The sequence below is a fragment of the Haliotis cracherodii genome, unplaced genomic scaffold (assembly GCF_022045235.1).
Source record: "Haliotis cracherodii isolate W230 unplaced genomic scaffold, xgHalCrac1.p SCAF_3, whole genome shotgun sequence".
NCBI classification, from domain to species: Eukaryota; Metazoa; Mollusca; class Gastropoda; order Lepetellida; family Haliotidae; genus Haliotis; species Haliotis cracherodii.
Genome location: NW_027266286.1, coordinates 50,559,033 through 50,582,936, shown reverse-complemented (window position 1 = coordinate 50,582,936; position 23,904 = coordinate 50,559,033). Strand labels below are relative to the sequence as shown.

Genomic DNA, 23,904 nt, shown 5'->3' with positions numbered 1-23,904 from the left:
TTGAAATGTACATGTGAAATCATTAACATTAGCATTTATTCACAACCAAATAAAAGCTTGAAAGGCTAAGCTTTGTACATCACATTTACTATGATTCATCAAAAAAGGACACCACTGAATCTAAAATAAAACCACATAAAGCATGATTTACCTATTTCTGCAAGTCCCTCTGCCATTGACTTAGATGTAGCTTTACTGTAAGACAAAGATGTTTGTGGATCTCGGCGAGGAGGAGCAGGAGCTGCAACAAAATAACACAGGTGCATATCTTGCAGGACAACAATAATACATAGAGAAGCAATGCTACATAAAACACATTAATTGTATCAAATTCATATACATTCCTTATGCAATTCCAACACTTCAGATTGTAATGTGACTACCTTGTCTCTTGCGATTTGGAAGCGTCATGACACCATCTTGGTGTACAAACCAATCACTGTTGTGGTCAAGAGGGCGGACTGTCACCACTGTCATAGCCAGGGTGGAGCGTGCTGTGCGAATCAACTGTACAACTCGTTCATGTGATGCCCGAACGACATTCTCTCCATTGATCTGTGGACAGGAGGAAGACAGTTTATAGGACAATAACAGGAAACCCTTGCCTTTCATTAAGTTATACACAGATTGTAATTTCATGTTCAAAACAGGCTGGGATGCTATCACAATAAACATGCAAAACAAGTTTCTTACAAAAGAGACATATGAACTACTTTTTTATTTCAATGAGTGGTAAACAAATGCATTTGAACTGAGTGTGAAAGATGACAATACAATATGAATAAAAGGTTCACTTCTCAATAAAACAAATCATATAAACACTTTCAAAGTATTTCAATTTTGACAGGTTTTATTTTTAATTGTATAAACTTTTCTATTACTTCTTTCAAAACTGATGTGGCAAACTCTCATCCAATGCATATTCTTATAAAATCCTACACATAGCATATTAAAGAGATGATTCACATCATACATTGTTAATAAGTGGCACCACAATTGCAGATAAGTCCAAATCAATCAAGCATGATCATACAATGTATATGTGCTAATCCACAGGCAACAAGGTCAGTATCATCCATTGTATCATACACAGTAAACTGCATTCAGTAAGATTTCATCTGGATTTAGCAACTGTTATCTAAATGTGCATTGATGAGCAGAAATGGGACTTCCCTACCACTCAAGTGAGATGAAAACAACTGTACCTCAATTATGTGTCTGTATTGAACACTCAGGCATAGCAATCAATTATCGAGTTAAGTGTACTCACTCAACTCAGCTTAATATTTAATGTGGGATGGGACTATGTTCACAGATGACAGAGCACAATAAATATGTGCAGCCAATATGCAATCAACCACCATAAATTGTAGTAATTAAAATAAACATTTCCGAAATGGGGATATAGACCAAGTCACAAGTCCTTCAATAATGTTTCCCAAGGGAATGGCATGACTGGTCACTTAGGATTGCATGAGTTATGGCATGGGGGCATACAGAGTGAGATGTGTTACCCAACATTGCACACATCCTGCGTTATGATGAAATCTGACAGTACGGATGTCAACAGACAAGCATAAGGCTGTTCTTGATGGTAGGGCTGCATATGGGTGATGACCACAGGCAATATTAGATCAAACATGGCGGTGGGCGTATAGAGTGTGACCTCAAATGGCCACTGGTATGGTCGGGGAATGTCAATCTCAATGCTGTAGCTGTGTGTATTGACTTTAGGCTTGAAAACAGGAAGGTCTGCTTAACACCGAGTGACCAAAACATGTCATCTTAAAACACTTCTTTATGCTTGGATGAATGCAAAGGAGTTCACAACTTAACATACCAACCCATGAATATCTGTATGATGAGGAGTCAGCAAAGACAGATGACTATGTAAGAACACAATCATTTTTATAGTGACATTCTGGTATGTGAGAGAACATTTCCATGAAATCAAAGCCAACACATTTGTTTTCTAGTTACATAGTGGATAACAAAACAAAAAGAAAAAGATCATGTTGATCTTTAACATTCAAGTTATCATAATCTGAAAGTAAGCTAGAAGCACTAAAATCCATGTAACACGCAACATTGCCATTGAGAGGTGAACATTCTTTTGGAAGAGTGCCATGACAAAGTCAATATTTGTCTGGCCAACCATCTTATCCCTGCTACCTCATGATAGATCAATGGTTGCCACCTTTGTATACCTCCTACATGGGAAGAGCTATACTTATCAAGGCTTAAGCAGGCATGCTACAAAAGTACAGGTTTATCTAAAACTAATACCCTGACTACTACCCCTAAAAGACTGCTGATATGGAAAGACTTGAACAACCAAATGATGTGATTGCACTCATGTTAAGTTTCCACATAGCCATTACAAATGTGTTTGTTCTAGGTGGTTTGTCAAGGGAATTGATATTGTTGGAGAGCAAACAGTAATAGCCAGTCTACATTAAAAATTTGAGACACCATTCAGCTGTGCCAAGTCACATGTTCCCAATCTGTTGAAGCAAATGACACAGTGTCTATTTAACAGCCAAATTCTTTAACAACAAGTCAGAAAGCTATAATGTGAGCGTAATGAGTCAGCTAGAAGATTTCACCTGTCCTGAAGTTTCATGTACCATAAAATTACAATGACTCACAGTTGAAAGAACAATCTATCACTCGGGTCACCTGGGGTAGACACCATTGGTCATATCTTACTTGTCCGCAGCTCATTTCGAACCAGTGGCTTATGTAAATTAACCAGATATGGGGAGAAACCAACTAGTCCCTCTGAACTTTTACAAGTCACAAACTAACAGACTACCCATTGGACGGGGCTATCCATGAGTTTCTTGAACCCTGAACACAAATGCAACCAAGAAACAGTTTTCTTAAGTGAAATAATACAAGACATAAAGTCAAAACAAATGCTTGCCTTTAAATTACTCAACAACTGCTAATTTTCATGATCAAACTATAATCTGACTTGTGTTTTGTAAGCAAAGATTTTTCAGTTGATGACAAAACAATAAATATTGAAATTTTACTTTTGTCAAAAATGGAATACATGTAATTGCATTTTCAGAAATCATTCCTTTTCATTCAAGTTTTACTTTATCTCTAATTCCATACTGCATCATTATTTGTTTCAGCATCCACATAAAGCTAGGCTAGCAGATCTTCTGTCTGTTCAGTGTTGATATCTCATCAACAAAGCCAACACAGTAAACCTATTCCAAGACGTTGCCAAAATCATGCTAAATTCTTCCTCCGAGTGTTACATGCAGCAGAGAGAGCCAATAGTCATTCAATCAAGGTTTTCACTCAGCCAAAAAGCTAGTTTCAAAACAGGATCACCTGACCTCCTCAAACCCTAAAAAACGCATCACAGTGGATGCAGAGATTGTGTGGAGTTTGACAGCCAGTATTCTAACGGGAGTAGTCAGACATCGTCTCTGTAACTGTCAGGAGTATTTCGTCATTTGCAGGGAACTATCATGAGGATATATATATTATGATACAATCAGTCATATGATAATACTATTAAGAAAGTCAATATTGCAGATGAATAATAGATATATCAAAATAATGATACATGCATGATTTGGTTTTGTTCTTAAGGAGTCATTATCAGTATCATTGTGTTCATTTTTCCCTAACCCAAAACAACCACGTAAGACTTATAGTCAAGCTGAATTTTTGCCCAAATAAAAAACATTTGAAACTAAACCCTATCTACCCTGAGTTACATAAGATATGAAATAAGTGTGTGTGTGAGATACTCAAGTCTCATTGATAGCTGATGAATAATGGTGTTGAAAATGACTTTGCCATGTCTTTTCTATCTGCCTTACAATCTCAGACAGCCCAAAATGTGCGTAGCTCTTAATTTGCTTGCATGCAGAACAGCATTATAAGTTGTTCCCAGCAAGAGAATAGAGACAGTACTAATTATTGACAGAAATCATGATACACAAGCAGGGGAAGCAAGTCAGTCATTGTCCATAAATCTTTGCCCCTTCATCCTGATTGATGACAATGTTGATGTTGAGGCAGATGTTGAAGTCAGGGTGACACAGAGCACCGGAACAGTTCATACAAAATAAGAGCAGCAACTTGGGATTGTTATGATTTGTGCCAGTTTACCTGGTGATTGATAACTTTATGATCGAACTTGATCCCCCATGAGGTCTTAACACAAAGGTCAAAAGTGTATTGAGATTGTGGTGGACAGTGACGCACTACAGTCTATCTCCTCACATCAAAGAGTAATGAGTGACAGAGCAAAACAGCTTACCCTCAGATCAATAACCATGTGACTATCACTTGTCATGTGGAAAATAGGGGTAGAGGTTCACGATGACATAGTCATAGAAGTGAATGGTCTGGAATGTTTCTAAGATTTGTTTGTGTCAAATGGTCAGTCTTCAACCCTGAATACTCTCGCTAACTGTCAGAATTAGGTGTAATCAGCTTATAAGTTTCTGCAGGTCGGGCAAACAGAGCTGCTCTCCACATGGCAACCCCGGATGAAACCAAGTGACAAGTAGGTGCAAGGATTGAGTGTTTCCATACAACTAGGGATGGCTAATAGTGAAGTATAGGGTTACACACTTTAGGCTTAACCTATGCAGTAACCAGCAGAAAGTCTACTAGTAAAATGCCTGAAACGGATTCCATGGGCAAAATTGGTTCCCAGTACTTTGTGTGACTAAAATAGGGATTTGGAAGTTGAGCTAGCCGATTGTTTGTCATTGTACAAAATCAGCAGGGGTCGTTGTTCCTGATATCAACCACTGGTTCACTTGACTCATTACTGACAACATTGATAGAACTGTATGATTGCATTCACTCACTCATTCTCCAAAATGGTTCTCCAGCATTGGAATAGTCATAAAACAGTGTACATTATAATTCAAGAACCCGCAAGAAACTAATTGATGACACTCACAGCATCTGATAACAGGAAAAGTAATATTATTCCAGGTAAACGAATAATGGCCTTTGGAAATTTTTTTTGTGCCCATAATGTGACAAGCAAAATGTCTTTGTATTGTGGAAGAAAGCTATGACAAGAAACCAATGGTAGCCATCAACTGTGAATGTGTGTCTGACATGATACCGCTGCACACTGGCTGTCAACCACCACAATAACCCTGACAGTCCACACCAACACACAGAAAACACCTGATATTTTCCAGGAAGTAATCACTTCCTAAAACCTGACAATCAGAACAATAGCATGCCTTTGTGTCATTACAGGATATTGGCAATAACAGAGAAATCATTAGTCAAAATGAAACTTTTCACCCTGACAACTCCGTCTGACATGAAAACTTGTTGACAGTGTTGAAATTCATTTGAAGTAAATATAATGTGGCAGAAATGAAGAAAGTTGTTGACAACACATGCTTTTCTAGGTTTTCCCTACTCTACAAATAGGTGAAAGCATATTTCATTTATGTACAAAGGAGCTGCTCCCAGGATTAAGGACAGCTTAAACAATGTCACTTGACAGCCTAAAGTAAATCTAAGTACAAAAAGATTGGGCTGTGGTTACAAAATTGTTGACTTTTGGTCACAGGTTTTTCATAATACCAGGCTTTAGACAAACTAAGCAGTATGTACACAGACTGCCAATGTTCCACTGGAAATGTAAGCTTTCCAAAGTTTCACAGTGGACCAGACATGCTGTTTGACAGTCAGGTTTATACAACAAATTATGTGACACCAAGTTCCTTTGAAACAGTCACATTCATATCTTAAACAAGCATCTTCTTACAGTTGACCTGGATTATATGTTCCATTCAGATCAGCAGTGAGGTATATTTCTAATATACAGACCTAATTAGTCTCTCCCCAAACTGTTTGAGTCTACTTGCCCAGACTTGTCACTTGACATCATTTCCAGTAGATTTTAGAGTTAATATATTGATTAATATAATAGTAAGCTCAGGTTACTAGACTAAAACAAAGAATTTGCTACAATATTTTGTGCTGAAACATTTCCTTCAAAAGAAATCATGGGATCCTAAGAATTCCATGGAACATGAATATTGCTGTACACTGGTTATGACAACAAAGGTTTGCGAATGTAAGGGATACACTGGAGTAACTACATAACTATCCATGCTATCTGCTGTTTGTGTCTTGGACATTTAAACTTGAGTGTCAGACAGACCTTACATGGCACTCCATTGTCAAATAGGATAGATGAAATATCAGCACATAAAGTCCCACAAAATATGCTTTGTAACAGGTCCTGGATCATTCCATAAATCAACAGAAGTTACAAGAGTTCAAAGCCACCCTAAAGACTGTCCACAACTGTTCAAATGTACATGTTGAGTGTGGCAGACAAAACAACTCAGGCACATGTACGACACAATTAAAACATGATGCCATAAAAACACATGGACCTTCTGTGTTTGATGACAATGTTTAAAGGAAAGACATGTTGACATATATGCATTAGAAGCTCAATAAAGCAAACAAATGCCAAATATTACACATGCCTTTAACAAACTTCTATTATTTAGGAAGCCCCAGAAAGGTGTGAAATAAACCTATGAATGGATGTCCTTCAGTCTGGGATTCTACATGACACACTTAAAGAAGGTGATGATCAAATTTTCTCCAGGTTAAGTAAATTGTGCAGCTTCAGTCAATATTTGGTGTATATTAAATGTAAAAGTCTCACCTCCAATAAGAAATCCGCAGCTTTGAGGCCCACTCTGTCTGCTTGGCTACCTTGATCCACACTGTCCAGGTACTGCAGAGCAGGAAATTCGGGAGTAGGCTGGAAGTCCAATGTCCCGGACTGGGTCTGGGCTGAAACAATAAACAACATTATTGATTACCTCATGGGAAATGTAAAGAAATGTATTTAAGTTGTCCTCTAAATGCTGGACATTTGTTTACTACCTATAAGAAGACAATTTGTGTTTACTGACAACACGGACATCACAGTATCTTAATTACTGTACGCAACTGTCAAATCACACAACATAACAGAGGCATCGGTTCAGTGATGTGCTTCAGAACTTCAGCAAACAGGACATAATTAAGAGATCATTTAAGTCTGGTACAACATGGTTCAGCAATAATGTGTGATACAAATGTATTTCTGTTTGGTCAGGTCAACCTGTTGACTAGTTGGATACAGCCACTGTATTTCAAAGCGACTTTTGATAGTGATGTTTTGTAATGAAATAAGTCCATTGTATACTGACATAGTAATGGGTGAGTCGGGTAAAGTGACCTATTAATTTATAGTAGCTAATACACAATGGGAGACACAAAACAACCTTAACCTATATGTACCTCTAGAAACCAGATTTCATACCTCCTTCACCAATTAAGCTATCATAATTGATAGAAAATAGAATGAAACATTTTGACCATTACACTATAGTAACTCTAAGTTCAGCATGCTGAGTGAACACACTAACTGCTAGACTCACCGATGCACAATCATGAGGCTGAAGCTTATGAACACTGTATATAAAATGCTTTGTTCATAAAAGCATGTGTATAGCATATGACAAATAACAAAAAGGCCTTCATTGGACATTGATTCTATGGAGACTATGGAGACAGACTGATATATTCCTGCAAAAAAATCCTTTCTGAACATGGCCTGGTGCCACACAATGATGTCCTTGGATTCCATATATACAATCAACACCATTTAAACAATTTTTTCACATCAGGATGCCAAATGTCTGGTAATAACAGCTTCCCGGCTCACTGGTACATGGTAATTCTACATTGAGCCTATTCTTAACCCTTCCACCGGATCAATGTTTGGCTTATTCACTTCTTGGTGGAAGCCTTTCTTTGAAAAACATGGAATACCTATGACTAATTAGGAGGATTTCCCAAACATGCCACCAGCACAGTTCTGATAATAGGACTTATGAAAGGAGGTATTTGTTTTAGTTTTCAACAATTTGTTTGCTTGTAATTAGCTCTTGATGTGAAATATGGCACTCAAACAATGAAAGTGGCTTGTCTAAAATATCTGAACTATCTTGGGGTTAACATTTGTTTGATAGACATTCATTGAAAATGAACTTAATGCAATGGGGTTTTTTTCAGTTCACTCTGTGAATCTGAACTGACAAGACAGTGACATTTTGTAGCTCAACTCAATTTCTGGATACTTACAACATTTTAGAACCAAATTATTGTCAAAATGTCCACAAAAACATATATTACAACACAATAAAAACAACGAACCCAGACAAAATTACAAAATAATCCCTGAACAATTAATGACAAAGAAGGAGACCAAAATGTAATGTTCAAATAGGTGATGACAGCTGGAAGCAAATCATAGAAACTATTGCTGGAATTCTACACTCAATGTTTCAGCCTAATAACTCCAGAAGTTTCAGAAGAGATATCAATAATGCAGTGAATATTGATGTATGGTCATACATGAAGGTAATCGTTACAGGAGTTGACAATAATCAGAAACAAAGCATTAAATACTTCATATCACATACACAAACCTACAGGGTATCACATATCAGAGTCTCATGCTGCTGGGCCATGTCGCTTATGTTAATAACTACCAGATATTTCATCTTGTGATAGTCTGAAGCAACAATCATCGGTATTTCTAAAGCAAGAAATAAACCAACAATATCTTGCAGGATTTCACATAAGGGTCGGGGCGGTCGGGTAGCCTAGTGGTTAAAGCGTTCGCTCGTCACGCCGAAGACCAGGGTTCGATTCCCGACATGGGTACAATGTGTGAAGCCCATTTCTGGTGTCCCCCGCCGTGATATTGCTGGAACATTGCTAAAAGTGGCGTAAAACCATACTCACTCACTCACTCACTCACTCACTCACATAAGGGTCAATAACATCTGTACAATATTAGTTTCAATAATTCATGCATACATGCTTGAAAATACTTATTATTTGAATAATATTAAATGAAAAAGACAAAATAAAACACTGGTGTATACATTGTCGGAGGAGCCTGCGTCCACTATTAGAAATAGCAGACCTACAAACCTCCCTTCAGACATCAGCTTTAACAACAAAGGAAGAACTTAGCTGGACTGAAAAATCCTTTATGTTGTGCTCATGTTATGGACAAATGTTCATCTGGGACTCCACAACGTCAACATGACAGAGAGGACAGCCAGATTCGCAAGTCCTTAATCTTCTCAAATATTCACAGCAGATGGAATTTGGAAGGCAAAATGTTTTGAATGATGTGGTCAATCTGACATGTTCTTTTATCATTCCAACAAATTACTAGCAACTTAAAAAATCATACTGCACAGTACTGCATGAACAGAAATAGATACTGCAGTACATTATACATAATAAAAATTGACATAAAACCAAAACAAATATTATATACAATGTCCAATTTTTGAATACTATATATATTGCAATATACAATGGAATCCTAAATGAAACAGTTTATGGGCCTTATGATTTTTCTACTTGAGTCTTTGTCAAGGCTAAGGCAGGTCTGAGAAGGAATGAGTGGTCTTCAAATTGATAAGGGTCTTACATACAATTTCATTTTATCAAATACACATATGGTCCAGGTTTTGTTCAACTGAAGAAAACACCCTCTTCCTGAGTCCACCATCATCCCTGTTAAATCTGAAGCATTTTCAAAATCTCCTTGTTTTTCTTTGTCTTCTTTCACTAGTCTACTGCTATCATAAGCCCAAAATTTCCCTTTTCAAGGTTCAAGCTTTAAAGTCTAACCACACTTGAGGCATAGCTACAGACTATGGTAAGTCACTTAAAAACACAAGTCCTATGAATTATGGTTATGCTTGATAGGGTCATCGAACTGCAATATTATAATATGGCTTAATTTTATGCCATTACCAGAAGCTAAAATTGCAATCGGAAAAAATATTTTCTAAAATGAACAGCTGAGACCTAAACAACCACAATTTAAAGGCCATATGCACAGATCTGTTGCACTGTAAAAGAATCTGCTGAATGCTGAGCCAGTCCTTTATGGGAATTATTGAAGGCATGAAATGGGATCATAAAGATTTTCAAATGTTTATAGAAAGTATCACTACTTCATGAGGTGCACTTTGCCTCTGGTTTGCATGGTCAATGAATCGTACAATTACTTCATGCCTCAGTGAACACTTTCACCTTGTTGAGTTCAAGGCCATTGGGGGTGGGGTGGGGTGGGGTGTGGGTGTGGGTGTGGGGGTGGTGGGGGTTGGGGGTGGGGTGTGTGTGTGTGTGTGTGTGTGTGTGTGTGTGTGTGTGTGTGTGTGTGTGTGTGTGTGTGTGGAGAAAAGATATGATACCTTAACTGTCTGGTCAAAGTCATTCATGTCCTGCTATGTTTATGTTGTGGGAAAGTTGGAGGAGCAAAGGGGTTTAGGTATTAATCTTTCATATATTCATTCATGTTCAACCTCTGTAAAGAAACAGGAAACTGGTACAGTCTTCAACCTTTAGAAACACAACCAATGTTTTAGAACGGACCCCTTTTCCACAAATAGCAGTGAAACTACCATTATTTTGTAGGAACGTGTAAGCTGTTCTTGTGGTGAAAAGAGTTTCAGTATTGATATACAATTCTTATGAATATGTACATAGCTTTCCAAAGTCAATAACAATATAGTCACAAAGCAATATCACATATCAATAATGTATTTTAATCAGAAACGGGTTAAAAAAGTGCTCATTTACTTGCTTTCAGTAAGGTTGAATGAAAATGATACCTCTTTGAATGTAAAATAATAGGCAAGACTGCAGACTAGTATGGGAAAAATTGGTCTACATTAGCAGTATTCATTTATTGATGATACCACGCAATAACGCCCACATACTTCTATTACTATGACGACCAATAAATCCTCTGGGAACCAGTGCTATCAAAGAATGAAAAGATGATAAAGGTTACTTAAACAGAGTAGTCTTAATTATCCCTATAATATATGCACCAAGATTTTTCATTTATATTGTCAAACTAATTATCAACCTCAGCATTTAGCATCCGAGACATAATGGGTTTTGTGCAAAAAATACAAAGTATCTGTAACTACCTCCACTGCTCTGATATCAAACCATTACAGTCTATGAATTTCATTATTACAGCTTGATACTAGGATACTCATGAAAACAAAACCATACGGAATACTTACTTCCCAGTAGTGAAAAAATAGGTTTGAAAGTTAACTTGGCTTTGATATTTTTTCCTCATTGTTTGACTTTCATCAAGGACATTTTGAAAGGAAATAACATCAAAAGTGCAATAAATTAATGATCCGCCTAGATTGATGTAAAAAGGAACAAATTTTGCTATGCAATGTAGGCCTTGGATGTTGCTCTATTCACAGGTTCCTGTGGAGTGTCCGTCCTGCTTTAAACTAAATGATGTAACAATGAGCTTTATTGTTGTTTGTTGTGTGACAACCTGTGTTGTTTGTGTGCAACACAGACGGTATTCCGCAGCCAACATTCCCTTGAACAGCCCCACAGTAGGAGCACCTCATGCTCCCTGTATCTCAATCTCGCCTCTGTCAACACAATTACAGCAGGTGCTTGCTTCCATCCAAAGTATTCAAATTATTTATACTAAAAAAGGATGTGATCAGATCAGATTCATACACTCAACATTATGAGCTATAAATACTAACCATATTAGCCTATTGTACAAAATCAAAACATTTTCCCATTCCGGTCCAAAAATGGTCATTTTAAGATTTATTGGATATCAGGTTTGCACAAACAAATTCTGCTCACAATTTATGCATGTCAATTTGCATTACAAACAAGTTTAGACCATTTTCATGTGGTCAACATTTGAAAATACAAACGATTTTGTTGATATGTTGGAACCATCATTTGAGATATTCATTAAAAACACAGAAAAAGAAATATTTATGAACAACGTTTCCAAGAAATGATTGCTGGCTATTTCTCTGTTTGCAGACCAATCACCAAAGACCTTGACAGACCCTTCATGTTCTAGGTTCTCTCTACAGGCAAATATTAACATAGAATCACCCCCAAATATCAAGTGTCAAATTTCTACCTTGTGGCCACATGACCAGCATGTTTTAACACTGTCACCAAGTACAAAGCCAACTTGGTTACTTCTCTCAACCCATATAAGTATGCTTGTCTACATTACTGTAGCAGTACTAAGAAGACACTACAGGTCAATAACATTCCTGCTGCATCCAGTTGGAGCAGTATGCGTGTGTAATAGGGCTGTGGTGAGTTAACAAAGGGAGGACAAATACGCTAAACTGATGGACAAATACAGCTAAACAAAACTTCAAACACTGCCAAGACCACATCTGTAACAGCATCCCGCTCCATACATGACACACACACACAGATGTGGACATCAGCGGGCCAGGAAAACATAGCCTGCATTATATATCATGAGCACACCAAGGCACCGATTCAATTTTCAATTGGTTTATTTGAAATTGGATGAACTGGGATGTTTTGAATGTTCATAGCTTTTGTTTTGCCTTGAAGAAGATCTGATAGACCTGTGTTCAGTTAACATTAAGTGGTGTATCAGAGAAAATGTCTCTTAGAATGTGTATTTGAAATAGTTTGAAATATTTTACAACATACATATCAGAAGAAATTTTAAACAAAATATTTTGGATGCTTAAAAATATCAATGAAAACAAGAAAACAAAAAATGTTTCAGCAACATCATAAGTCCTCATAGACCTCTAAGCAAAAGATATTTTAAACCTGTGGTTGACAGTACTAAGCAATGACCCTCAATTTCAGTTGGCTCTAAATACAAACAAGACAAAAAGTGAGCAGGGCTCACTAATCAGCCCTGGCTTTGACTCCAACATATTTCTAAGTTTAAAACATAAGAAAAGCAATATTTGCTCAGAAAACCCACGTATCCAAATAAAACTTTGCACTTCACTTCTCCTATTGGTAAAGTAACTTACCCCCAATTGGGAAAGAATGAATGAAGCAGTTTTTTAAAGTTCGTCCAAATGTTGATGTAAAAAATATTCTAAGTTCAAAACATAAAATAATATCATATTGTTTTTAGAAAATACACACATAAAACTAAAATTTTGCAGTGCATCTCTTCTATTAGTATGGAAACTGTTCCCTAAATTTGAAAAGTATTCATGAAGCAGTTTGACAACAAGTCACACAAATGTTTCAGTAAAATAATTCAAAGTTAAACAATGAAGAATAGCTGTATATTTTTCTTCAGAAAATCCAAATATTGAAATCAAACTTTGCACTGCACCTCTCCTGTAGGTATAAAGAGTGTTCACCAAGTTTGAAAAGAATCCATGAAGTACTTTTCAAGTTATAAGTCACACAATAAAATGTCCTCGGAAGGACGGACAGATGGAAGGAAGGTAGTCCTTGGTATAACTATGTACCCCCACCCTGATAGGTGGGGGTATAACAAGCAGTATATAACATAGTCTGCCCTACAATCACTATGGGGAAGTCAACGTTGGAAAAAGTTTATAAAAACAAGATAATTAATCCTATTAATTTCTTAAAATCAGCCAGGCACAAGAAATACTTCCAAAGTTTTTCAGATAATTGTGTGCCTCTCAACACAATTCCATCACAGTTCTAAACAGAAAACTATGGGTTCTGTGAGTTCGACAAACACTCACATTTACAAACATGACCCCAGCAACCTACTTGTTAGGTAATGCCACTATTACAAACAAAAAACATTATTCTTTTCCAGAAACAAACAATATTCAGCTAAGAAGTCGATACATCCTGTGTATACAATTCAAGTGAACCATTGCTGTAGTCCCATTATATACTTGTACAGCACAGCCTCAATAAAAGACAGGGGTAGGGATCAGCTCTCTTTTGGCACACTATCTGCATTCAGGTCTACCTTCACTGTAATTAATGGTCTGAACTCCATTGTGAAATATTTACTCATTAAGATTAAAATTAGATAGATACTTAGGGAAAGCTCTGACATGGATGTGTTAATAGTTTCAACTTAATTCCTTGGTCTGATTTACATTAAATTGGTATTTCCATTTTATAAGTTAAGCACTTTCAATATTGTGATATGGAAGTAATGCTTCTGTCTAATTACTAACAGTGCTATTGAATGGTCATGCTATCAGTGTTTTGATACCACATGTTTATGACACTGTGTGTTAGAGTACTAATATGTACATGGTTGTGATACTGCATGATGTGGTACTACATGGTGTGATACTGCATGATATAGTACCACATGGTGTGATACTGCATGATGTGGAACTACATGGTGTGATACTGCATGATATAGTACCACATGGTGTGATACTGCATGATGTGGTACTACATGGTGTGATACTGCATGATGTGGTACTACATGGTGTGATACTGCATGATGTGGTACTACATGATGTGATACTGCATGATATAGTACCACATGGTGTGATACTGCATGTGGTACTACATGGTGTTATACTGCATGATGTGGTACTACATGGTGTGATACTGCATGATGTGGTACCACATGGTGTGATACTGCATGATGTGGTACTACATGGTGTGATACTGCATGATATAGTACCACATGGTGTGATACTGCATGATATAGTACCACATTGTGTGATACTGCATGATGTGGTACCACGTGGTGTGATACTGCATGATGTGGTACATGGTTTGATACTGCATGATATAGTACCACATGGTGTGATATTGCATGATGTGGTACTACATGGTGTGATACTGCATGATATAGTACCACATGGTGTGATACTGCATGATGTGGTACTACATGGTGTGATACTACATGAAGTGATACTACATGGGGTGATACTGCATGATGTGGTACCACATGGTGTGATACTGCATGATATAGTACCACATGGTTGTGACACAGTGTAATATGGTACTACATGGTTGTGACACAGTGTAATATGGTACCACATGGTTGTGACACAGTGTAATATGGTACTACATGGTTGTGACACTGTATAATATGGTACTACATGGTTGTGACACTGTGTGATATGGTACTACATGGTTGTGACACTGGGATATGGTACTACATGGTTGTGACACTGGGATATGGTACTACATGGTTGTGACACAGTGTAATATGGTACTACATGGTTGTGACACTGTATAATATGGTACTACATGGTTGTGACACTGTGTGATATGGTACTACATGGTTGTGACACTGGGATATGGTACTACATGGTTGTGACACTGTGTTATGGTACTACATGGTTGTGACACTGTGTAATATGGTACTACATGGTTGTGACACTGTGTTATGGTACCACATGGTTGTGACACTGTGTTATGGTACTACATGGTTGTGACACTGTGTAATATGGTACTACATGGTTGTGACACTGGGATATGGTACTACATGGTTGTGACACTGTGTTATGGTACTACATGGTTGTGACACTGTGTAATATGGTACTACATGGTTGTGACACTGTGTGATATGGTACTACATGGTTGTGACACTGTGTAATGTGGTACTACATGGTTGTGACACTGGGATATGGTACTACATGGTTGTGACACTGTGTTATGGTACTACATGGTTGTGACACTGTGTAATATGGTACTACATGGTTGTGACACTGTGTTATGGTACTACATGGTTGTGACACTGTGTTATGGTACTACATGGTTGTGACACTGTGTTATGGTACTACATGGTTGTGACACTGTATAATATGGTACTACATGGTTGTGACACTGTGTGATATGGTACTACATGGTTGTGACACTGTGTAATATGGTACTACATGGTTGTGACACTGGGATATGGTACTACATGGTTGTGACACTGTGTTATGGTACTACATGGTTGTGACACTGTGTTATGGTACTACATGGTTGTGACACTGTGTAATATGGTACTACATGGTTGTGACACTGGGATATGGTACCACATGGTTGTGACACTGTGTTATGGTACTACATGGTTGTGACACTGTGTAATATGGTACTACATGGTTGTGACACTGTGTTATGGTACTACATGGTTGTGACACTGTGTTATGGTACTACATGGTTGTGACACTGTGTTATGGTACTACATGGTTGTGACACTGTATAATATGGTACTACATGGTTGTGACACTGTGTAATATGGTACTACATGGTTGTGACACTGTGTAATATGGTACTACATGGTTGTGACACTGGGATATGGTACTACATGGTTGTGACACTGTGTTATGGTACTACATGGTCGTGACACTGTGTAATATGGTACTACATGGTTGTGACACTGTGTTATGGTACTACATGGTTGTGACACTGTGTAATATGGTACTACATGGTTGTGACACTGGGATATGGTACTACATGGTTGTGACACTGTGTTATGGTACTACATGGTTGTGACACTGTGTAATATGGTACTACATGGTTGTGACACTGTGTTATGGTACTACATGGTTGTGACACTGTGTTATGGTACTACATGGTTGTGACACAGTGTAATATGGTACCACATGGTTGTGACACAGTGTAATATGGTACTACATGGTTGTGACACTGTATAATATGGTACTACATGGTTGTGACACTGTGTGATATGGTACTACATGGTTGTGACACTGTGTAATATGGTACTACATGGTTGTGACACTGGGATATGGTACTACATGGTTGTGACACTGTGTTATGGTACTACATGGTTGTGACACTGTATAATATGGTACTACATGGTTGTGACACTGTGTAATATGGTACTACATGGTTGTGACACTGTGTAATATGGTACTACATGGTTGTGACACTGGGATATGGTACTACATGGTTGTGACACTGTGTTATGGTACTACATGGTTGTGACACTGTGTAATATGGTACTACATGGTTGTGACACTGTGTTATGGTACTACATGGTTGTGACACTGTGTAATATGGTACTACATGGTTGTGACACTGGGATATGGTACTACATGGTTGTGACACTGTGTTATGGTACTACATGGTTGTGACACTGTGTAATATGGTACTACATGGTTGTGACACTGTGTTATGGTACTACATGGTTGTGACACTGTGTTATGGAACTACATAGTTGTGACACTGGGATATGGTACTACATGGTTGTGACACTGTGTTATGGTACTACATGGTTGTGACACTGTGTTATGGAACTACATGGTTGTGACACTGTGATATAGTACTACATGGTTGTGACACTGACATATGGTACTACATAGTTGTGACACTGTCATATGGTACTACATAGTTGTGACACTGTCATATGGTACTACATAGTTGTGACACTGTGTTATGGAACTACATAGTTGTGACACTGTCATATGGTACTACATGGTTGTGACACTGACATATGGTACTACATAGTTGTGACACTGTCATATGGTACTACATAGTTGTGACACTGTCATATGGTACTACATGGTTGTGACACTGACATATGGTACTACATGGTTGTGATACTGTCATATGGTACTACATGGTTGTGACACTGTAATATGGTACCACATGGGTGTGACACTGTGTTATGGAACTACATGGTTGTGATACTGTCATATGCTACTACATGGTTGTGACACTGTAATATGGTACCACATGGTTGCGACACTGTGATATGGTACTACATAGTTGTGACACTGTGAAATGGTACCACATGGGTGTGACACTGTGATATGGTACCACATGGGTGTGACACTGTGTTATGGAACTTTATGGTTGTGACACTGTGTTATGGTATTCATAATTGTGATACGGTGATATGGTCCTATATGGTTGTGAAACTGTAATATGGTACTACATGGTTGTGACACTGTGTTATGGAACTATATGGTTGTGACACTGTGTTATGGTACTACATGGTTGTGACACTGTGTTATGGTACTACATGGTTGTGACACTGTGTAATATGGTACCACATGGTTGTGACACTGTGTTATGGTACTACATGGTTGTGACACTGTGTTATGGAACTATATGGTTGTGACACTGTGTTATGGAACTATATGGTTGTGACACTGTGATATGGTACTACATGGTTGTGACACTGTGATATGGTACCACATGGGTGTGACACTGTGTTATGGAACTTTATGGTTGTGACACTGTGTGCTACTGCATGCACATGATACACTCAGATAGGACAAGATAACAGTGGAGTTAGAAAGAACAGGAAGCATATCATACTTACACCTCGCACCTCGCAGCACAAAGCCAAACCCTTCAGGGCCTTTGTGTAGCACCACTCTCCTGGGAGCATATTCACTGAAACAAAGAATATCATACATCACAGGCGTGTTCACCTTATCACATATCATCACTGAAACATCAGTCAGCTTGATTTTATCCTTGCATTTAATGCTTTGAAAAGGCTTGTAAACAAGAGGACGGCTTTCATCATACCATAGTTTCATTAATACACTTTGTATGGTCACATTAGAAGTGTATGTGAAGTTGTTATCAACAATCACAGGATGTAACAGATCTGGGAGTGAGAACTACAACAGTATCCATTTCTGCAAGAAGTTGTTCAACATATTTTGCCTTTACTCTCAGCCATAATCAGGCACAAAAATAGAGTGAATGAGTGAGTGAGTTTGGTTTTACATCGCTTTTTAGCAATATTCCAGCAATATCATGGCAGGGGACACCAGAAATGGGCTTCACACATTGTACCCATGTCGGGAATCGAACCCAGGTCTTCAGCGTGACTAACAAACGCTTTAACCACTAGGCTACCCGACCGCCCGTCACAAAAATAGATGACATCACAGTATTGGATAGCTTGTAATCATTAAATGATGTGTTCAGGTAAATGAACAATACTACATCACAAAGATTGTCTATCAAACAAGAACAATTTCACAAGGGTATTACACTGGGCGTTGTCTCAATTTGAAAACTGATCATATGTCACTTGATGATGATCATGTTACAGCAATAAGGATGTCTCATGGATGTTGAGATAAGATATGAATATATATTTGGTTGACAATTCTGTAAGACTGGCTAGGAGGTCAACACAAAACCAAACCACTACCAAACAGGTCTTAGTGGCTATAGGCGCTGTCAGATGATTTCATTACGTCTCATTAATATTTGAACATTTGTGTCATTTATGAAACCTGTGAACATGTGCGTAGGTTGACTGACATGAGAAAACTCTGCATCATTAGCCTAATCATTGTTTATAAGCACTCCCATCAAATGTCAGGTTATTCCCAGTACACATCTTGACCTACAAACAACAATCATCGAGTGACTCCTGAGACAGCATAATTAGTTTTATGTTTTGTCATGTATGTTGACCGAAGCAAACAAGAGGGGAGTGCTCCTTGGCATGTCTGGGTGATGATGCTTGTATCACCAAACTGCGTCATCCCATTATACTTATCTATCTACCACACTCAAAGTTCAAGTGTTCATTAATTAAACAATGGCGTTCTCCATACACAGTAAATCTGAAGATTGAATCAATCCTGTTGCTGATGTTGTGATTTAAATTGGGATAGGGACGGGTATTTGAATTAAGGTGGATGGCATGAGATTGCAGGTTATTTTTACATGTGCTTTTTCTGTCATTTTACTTGACTATTGAATTACCAAGCTGTGAATACGCTTTCACCACTGCCCCACACCTACACATATCTCTGCTTAATCTCCCCTTCTCACAGCTACCTATGACATGTCAGCAGATTCTTGTGTTGAGAGAAGATATAAGTGTTAGTAAATACTATTTATAGATATAGGACCATATAAAGCAATCCTTTGTTTAATCCCTACAGTTTAACTTAAGTGACCAGGTCTTGTGACATAAAGAATCAATATACTTCTGATATCCAAAACACTTTGATGATGCCCCCACTGGGTGCTAGATCTGAAGGTATGAAATGTGGCACTAACCTCCCACAGTAAGTATGAGGGCAGCACTACCTCCTGCTGGGGTTCAAGAAAACATTTGTCTGGGTATCTTACTGACAAACATAATCATGTGAGAGAAGAATTTTTTTGAATATTTATGAAATTGGACATAAGCATATTACAGATACATCTATTTCTTGATGGACTACTTTGTATGTGAATGAACATGCTTCAAAACCCTACACTCTAGCTGGCAATGAAAGAAGAAGCTCAACAGTCTACATTGTCACAGCCAAAGGACAGAGTGTGGGTAGAATTATTCATCACTGCAAAACAATTGTCATATCTAATCAAACAAGAAACAATTTACCATACTATCTAGCTAGGGAACTACAACGAACTTCACAGACTTAGTATACAGGACTAGATATGGGCACTACTCCAACAGCCTGAGACTGTAGAAAATTTGGAAGAACTAGTTGTTTTGCATAAAGTATGGTTATGTAGCAAAATCCACTACCTCAATATGTGAACTACATGTAGTATGATTTAATTCATGGTGTCTAGCCCTGGAATAAGTGTCAGTACACTGATTATTCTGATAATAATCTATCACTGATTGAACAGTGATAACTGTCTGTCACCCTTACATACACCTAATACAATTGTCATATTAACAAATAAATATGTACACATCCCATCTCTAGTCATGGATAATTCATTAGCTAAACAACAATGCACAAACAGCAATATCTGATCCGGCAAACAAGCAACCGGCCATTTGTAGGCCATGTACAAGTACACCAAGTTAGAAGCCTACTTTGAGGATGAAGACAGCGGCTTGTAGGTAGTGAGGGTTGTCTGCAAATTGAACCCATCTCTCCTTGGGGACCTCTGAAATACTGAGCCAGTGTTGCCCATAATGGCTAAGCGTGGTCACACATGGAGATCTTCTGGACTAGACTTATGCTTTTGTGATATATACCTGACTAGCTTATCTTTCATATCTGGTCAACTGGGACATATGACTATTGTAGGCGGTGGCACCGGGAAAAACAGTTTGTCTCAGATTACAGTCCAGAATGAGTAATGCTCTTATCTTTGAGTGAATAATATAATATTCTTAATAGAATACAAATAGATGTGTTAACTTTGTCTGAAATTAATATCATCACTGGTAAATTTGATTGTAGCAGAATGTAAATAACTAATGACATGTATTGCAAATATTTTTGAAATCATTCAGCCACCAACACAAGGTGGGTTATTTTTGTAAGATGCATATGCCATGATATATTTTATCTTATAAGTGATATGAAGCGAAAAACCACTGAAGGGTTCAACAAAGCTGCACTATTGCAATTGTGTTCCCATGTGCTCTATTTGCTGTTCCACATGAAGCAGATTTCCTTGATAAAAAGCATTTCCACAGAATGTTCAATTACCATGAACAAAGCATGGCATTTAAACAGTGATGACAACAAAAGAAAATTGAACCAACCAACAGACCGTGTTGGATCATCAGAAATATTAAAGAGTATATGATGGTCATAATGATTAGATTGGTCATTAACACAGACACAGTGTGAATTATTTAATCAATGCTCTCTGAAACTAGGATATTCATTTCTGGCTATTGGAAGTATATGTGTTTCCAACTGAAGGTGACTGATCATGTGACAAGACATGGATGTGTGATTGGTGGAGCTGCCAGAACAGACAGACAAGCTGAGAGATGTCTACGCAGTGTAAACACTGAAGTGGACAACAGGACAGAGGTCAACTGATCAAGGTAGCCCAAGCACCTGGACATTATACAGTTGGCAAGCAATCACTGACAAATGGTTCAACAGCTGTGCATATTATTTTGATTGAAGAATAATAATTCCAGATTTAAAAAGCAAACATTGATAAATACTTCAGTTCACATAAAAGCAACAACATATTATAGATACATTTTACCATACAAATCTACACAGCATATAAACATGTCATGCTATAATACTTTAGATCACTTTAAGCTATTTGACCATCTACAAACAAACCAAAAACTATCCATAAATATGAAGTACATGAATCACTATCAAATAGTGCAACATATATTTGACAATTCAGTACTATCAGAAACAGAAAATATTAGATTAGATACTACACTAATCATCAATCACTGTCAATAAAGCAACACAAATGTAGTCTAATTGAACATAACTGATGTGAGAAATGAAACACATACATGACCCCCAAACAGACATCTTGACTGGTGTCCATTTACAGAGAGACAATGTAGTGTATAAATCCTGCTCCAAGATATAAGTAATCAACACAACATCCCACAACTAGAAGCGAAATCCATATGACATCTACCTCGGGGCAAAACAAACTTTAAATGTTTCGAAAATGAAATTCTTTGGCCAGTAGCTACTAAAATGTCTGATCGATCATCCTGTCAGCCAAACTGGCCTGACTTGAGTACGGTATCCCCTCCCAGCTTAACTCACACCATGTACACCATGATATGAGACACATTCTAATATTAACAACAGACATATTTATTAAAAGATAACGCTTAAGGAATGTGTGCAGAAGAGTTCGATTCCATACATAGTAAAGAAATTTACAACAGCTGGTGTCAATAATTTAACTTAATATTCTTTAGTTGTGTGGGTGGCTTCATTTGTACTGTCAATTCTTAAAATGATTAAAGACTGAAAATCAAGTTCTTGGAGTTCTTGTGAAATGACTGTGTCCATACACAACTTGTCATGGGAGATGGGTTTGATGATACAGGGGAAGATAATCAGTGTTTTACAAGAGATAAGTCCTATCAGGTAGCATGCATGGACAGAGATGTTTTTACTACAGGGAATGGTTGCAGACTTCAGTGATTTGTCTTATCTACACTCTAGTTCTATGTACAGCCTGGACTATTCATTAGGCAATAATCTTGAGAACAGTTGTTCTTTTTTATTCTCATTCAATTTCAGCCATGTCTTGCCATGAGGGTAATCTTCTTCATTTTGCTATCTCTTAAGTTTGGGTCCATGATATATAAGTGTTTGTTTTTAAGTTAGTTAGTTAGTTATATATATAACTTGATTGTTCAGGTAGGATAGAATTGTGTTTGGTTTCATTTAAAAAGTTCATTAAATAATCACTGCATTATATCTAGTTTGACAATTTGGTTGGGGAATTTTCACTTCTTTTTTTTTCACCTGGACCTGATTAATTTTCCGATATATCCTGATAACTGATGATAGTGTCCCTTTAAGATTGCTGGTAAAAGTCTTATACATCATAATCTATATTCTGAACTGTCAACTGGGGTATCATTAATCAAATCTGATCACTCAGGCAAGCAAGTTGGCAAAGAAGGAAGGCTTCCTTGATATCCAGTGTAAATAGGGCCTCTTATAATTATATCCAGGTAAAGATTGATTTTCTCAAACAGTTGATATCAATACTTCCCAGAATGACAGAGTTCCTTTTCCTGTTTGTTGGTGACAAAACATTTGCTTGACTCCGGAAATTATTCAGATGACATTAATCAGAAAAATTGACAAAATTCATTTACGTCTGCCTTATCAAGTGTTTGGGGTCTTGTCAGAATATTGATGAAGCCAAATTACTTTTGGTTGATAAAAAACCCATTCAATTTCTTGTTTTACAGAAAGAAATGAGACAGCAATGAAACAACTAACAAATACTAATTTTTGGATGTAGGGTAACATGAAGGTAAAAGAGACAAAACTGTGATGACATATACACTGTATCTTTGTATTAGAAAATTGCTCAGGAAAATTGAATTATCCTGCTCACCTCAACAGTGCTGTAAACTTAGGCAAGCTGGCTTCAGGGCTTGCACAATAAGGTTATTTTATTCCTTGCTCAAGGGTACATGTATTTATCATCATTACATTAAAAGTTTCATAACAAATTTCAACAAATCTGCCACTTTGAGAAATTATAAGATTTACTATCAATTAAAACTCATCAAACTTATGTCAATAACATCCCTAACGATTTCTTACATCAGAACCAGCAAGGTAACTGACATACCATGTAATTTATGCAATTATGATGTCAATG

At 37.4% G+C, this 23,904-nt stretch overlaps 1 protein-coding gene across 4 annotated transcripts in view; it reads right to left on the bottom strand.

Annotated features, from left to right (window-relative positions):
- The window catches only part of LOC139473545 (SH3 and multiple ankyrin repeat domains protein 3-like), a 129,010-nt gene that overhangs the window by 4,588 nt on the left and 100,518 nt on the right, over positions 1-23,904 (bottom strand). For all 4 annotated transcript variants that reach the window (XM_071256184.1, XM_071256185.1, XM_071256186.1 and 1 more), the window contains 4 exons: positions 18,149-18,222; positions 6,692-6,822; positions 384-555; positions 152-241 (listed from right to left, as the gene is read on the bottom strand). In XM_071256184.1, the coding sequence (XP_071112285.1) occupies positions 152-241; positions 384-555; positions 6,692-6,822; positions 18,149-18,222 (467 nt within the window). The remainder of the gene's footprint in view (positions 1-151; positions 242-383; positions 556-6,691; positions 6,823-18,148; positions 18,223-23,904) is intronic.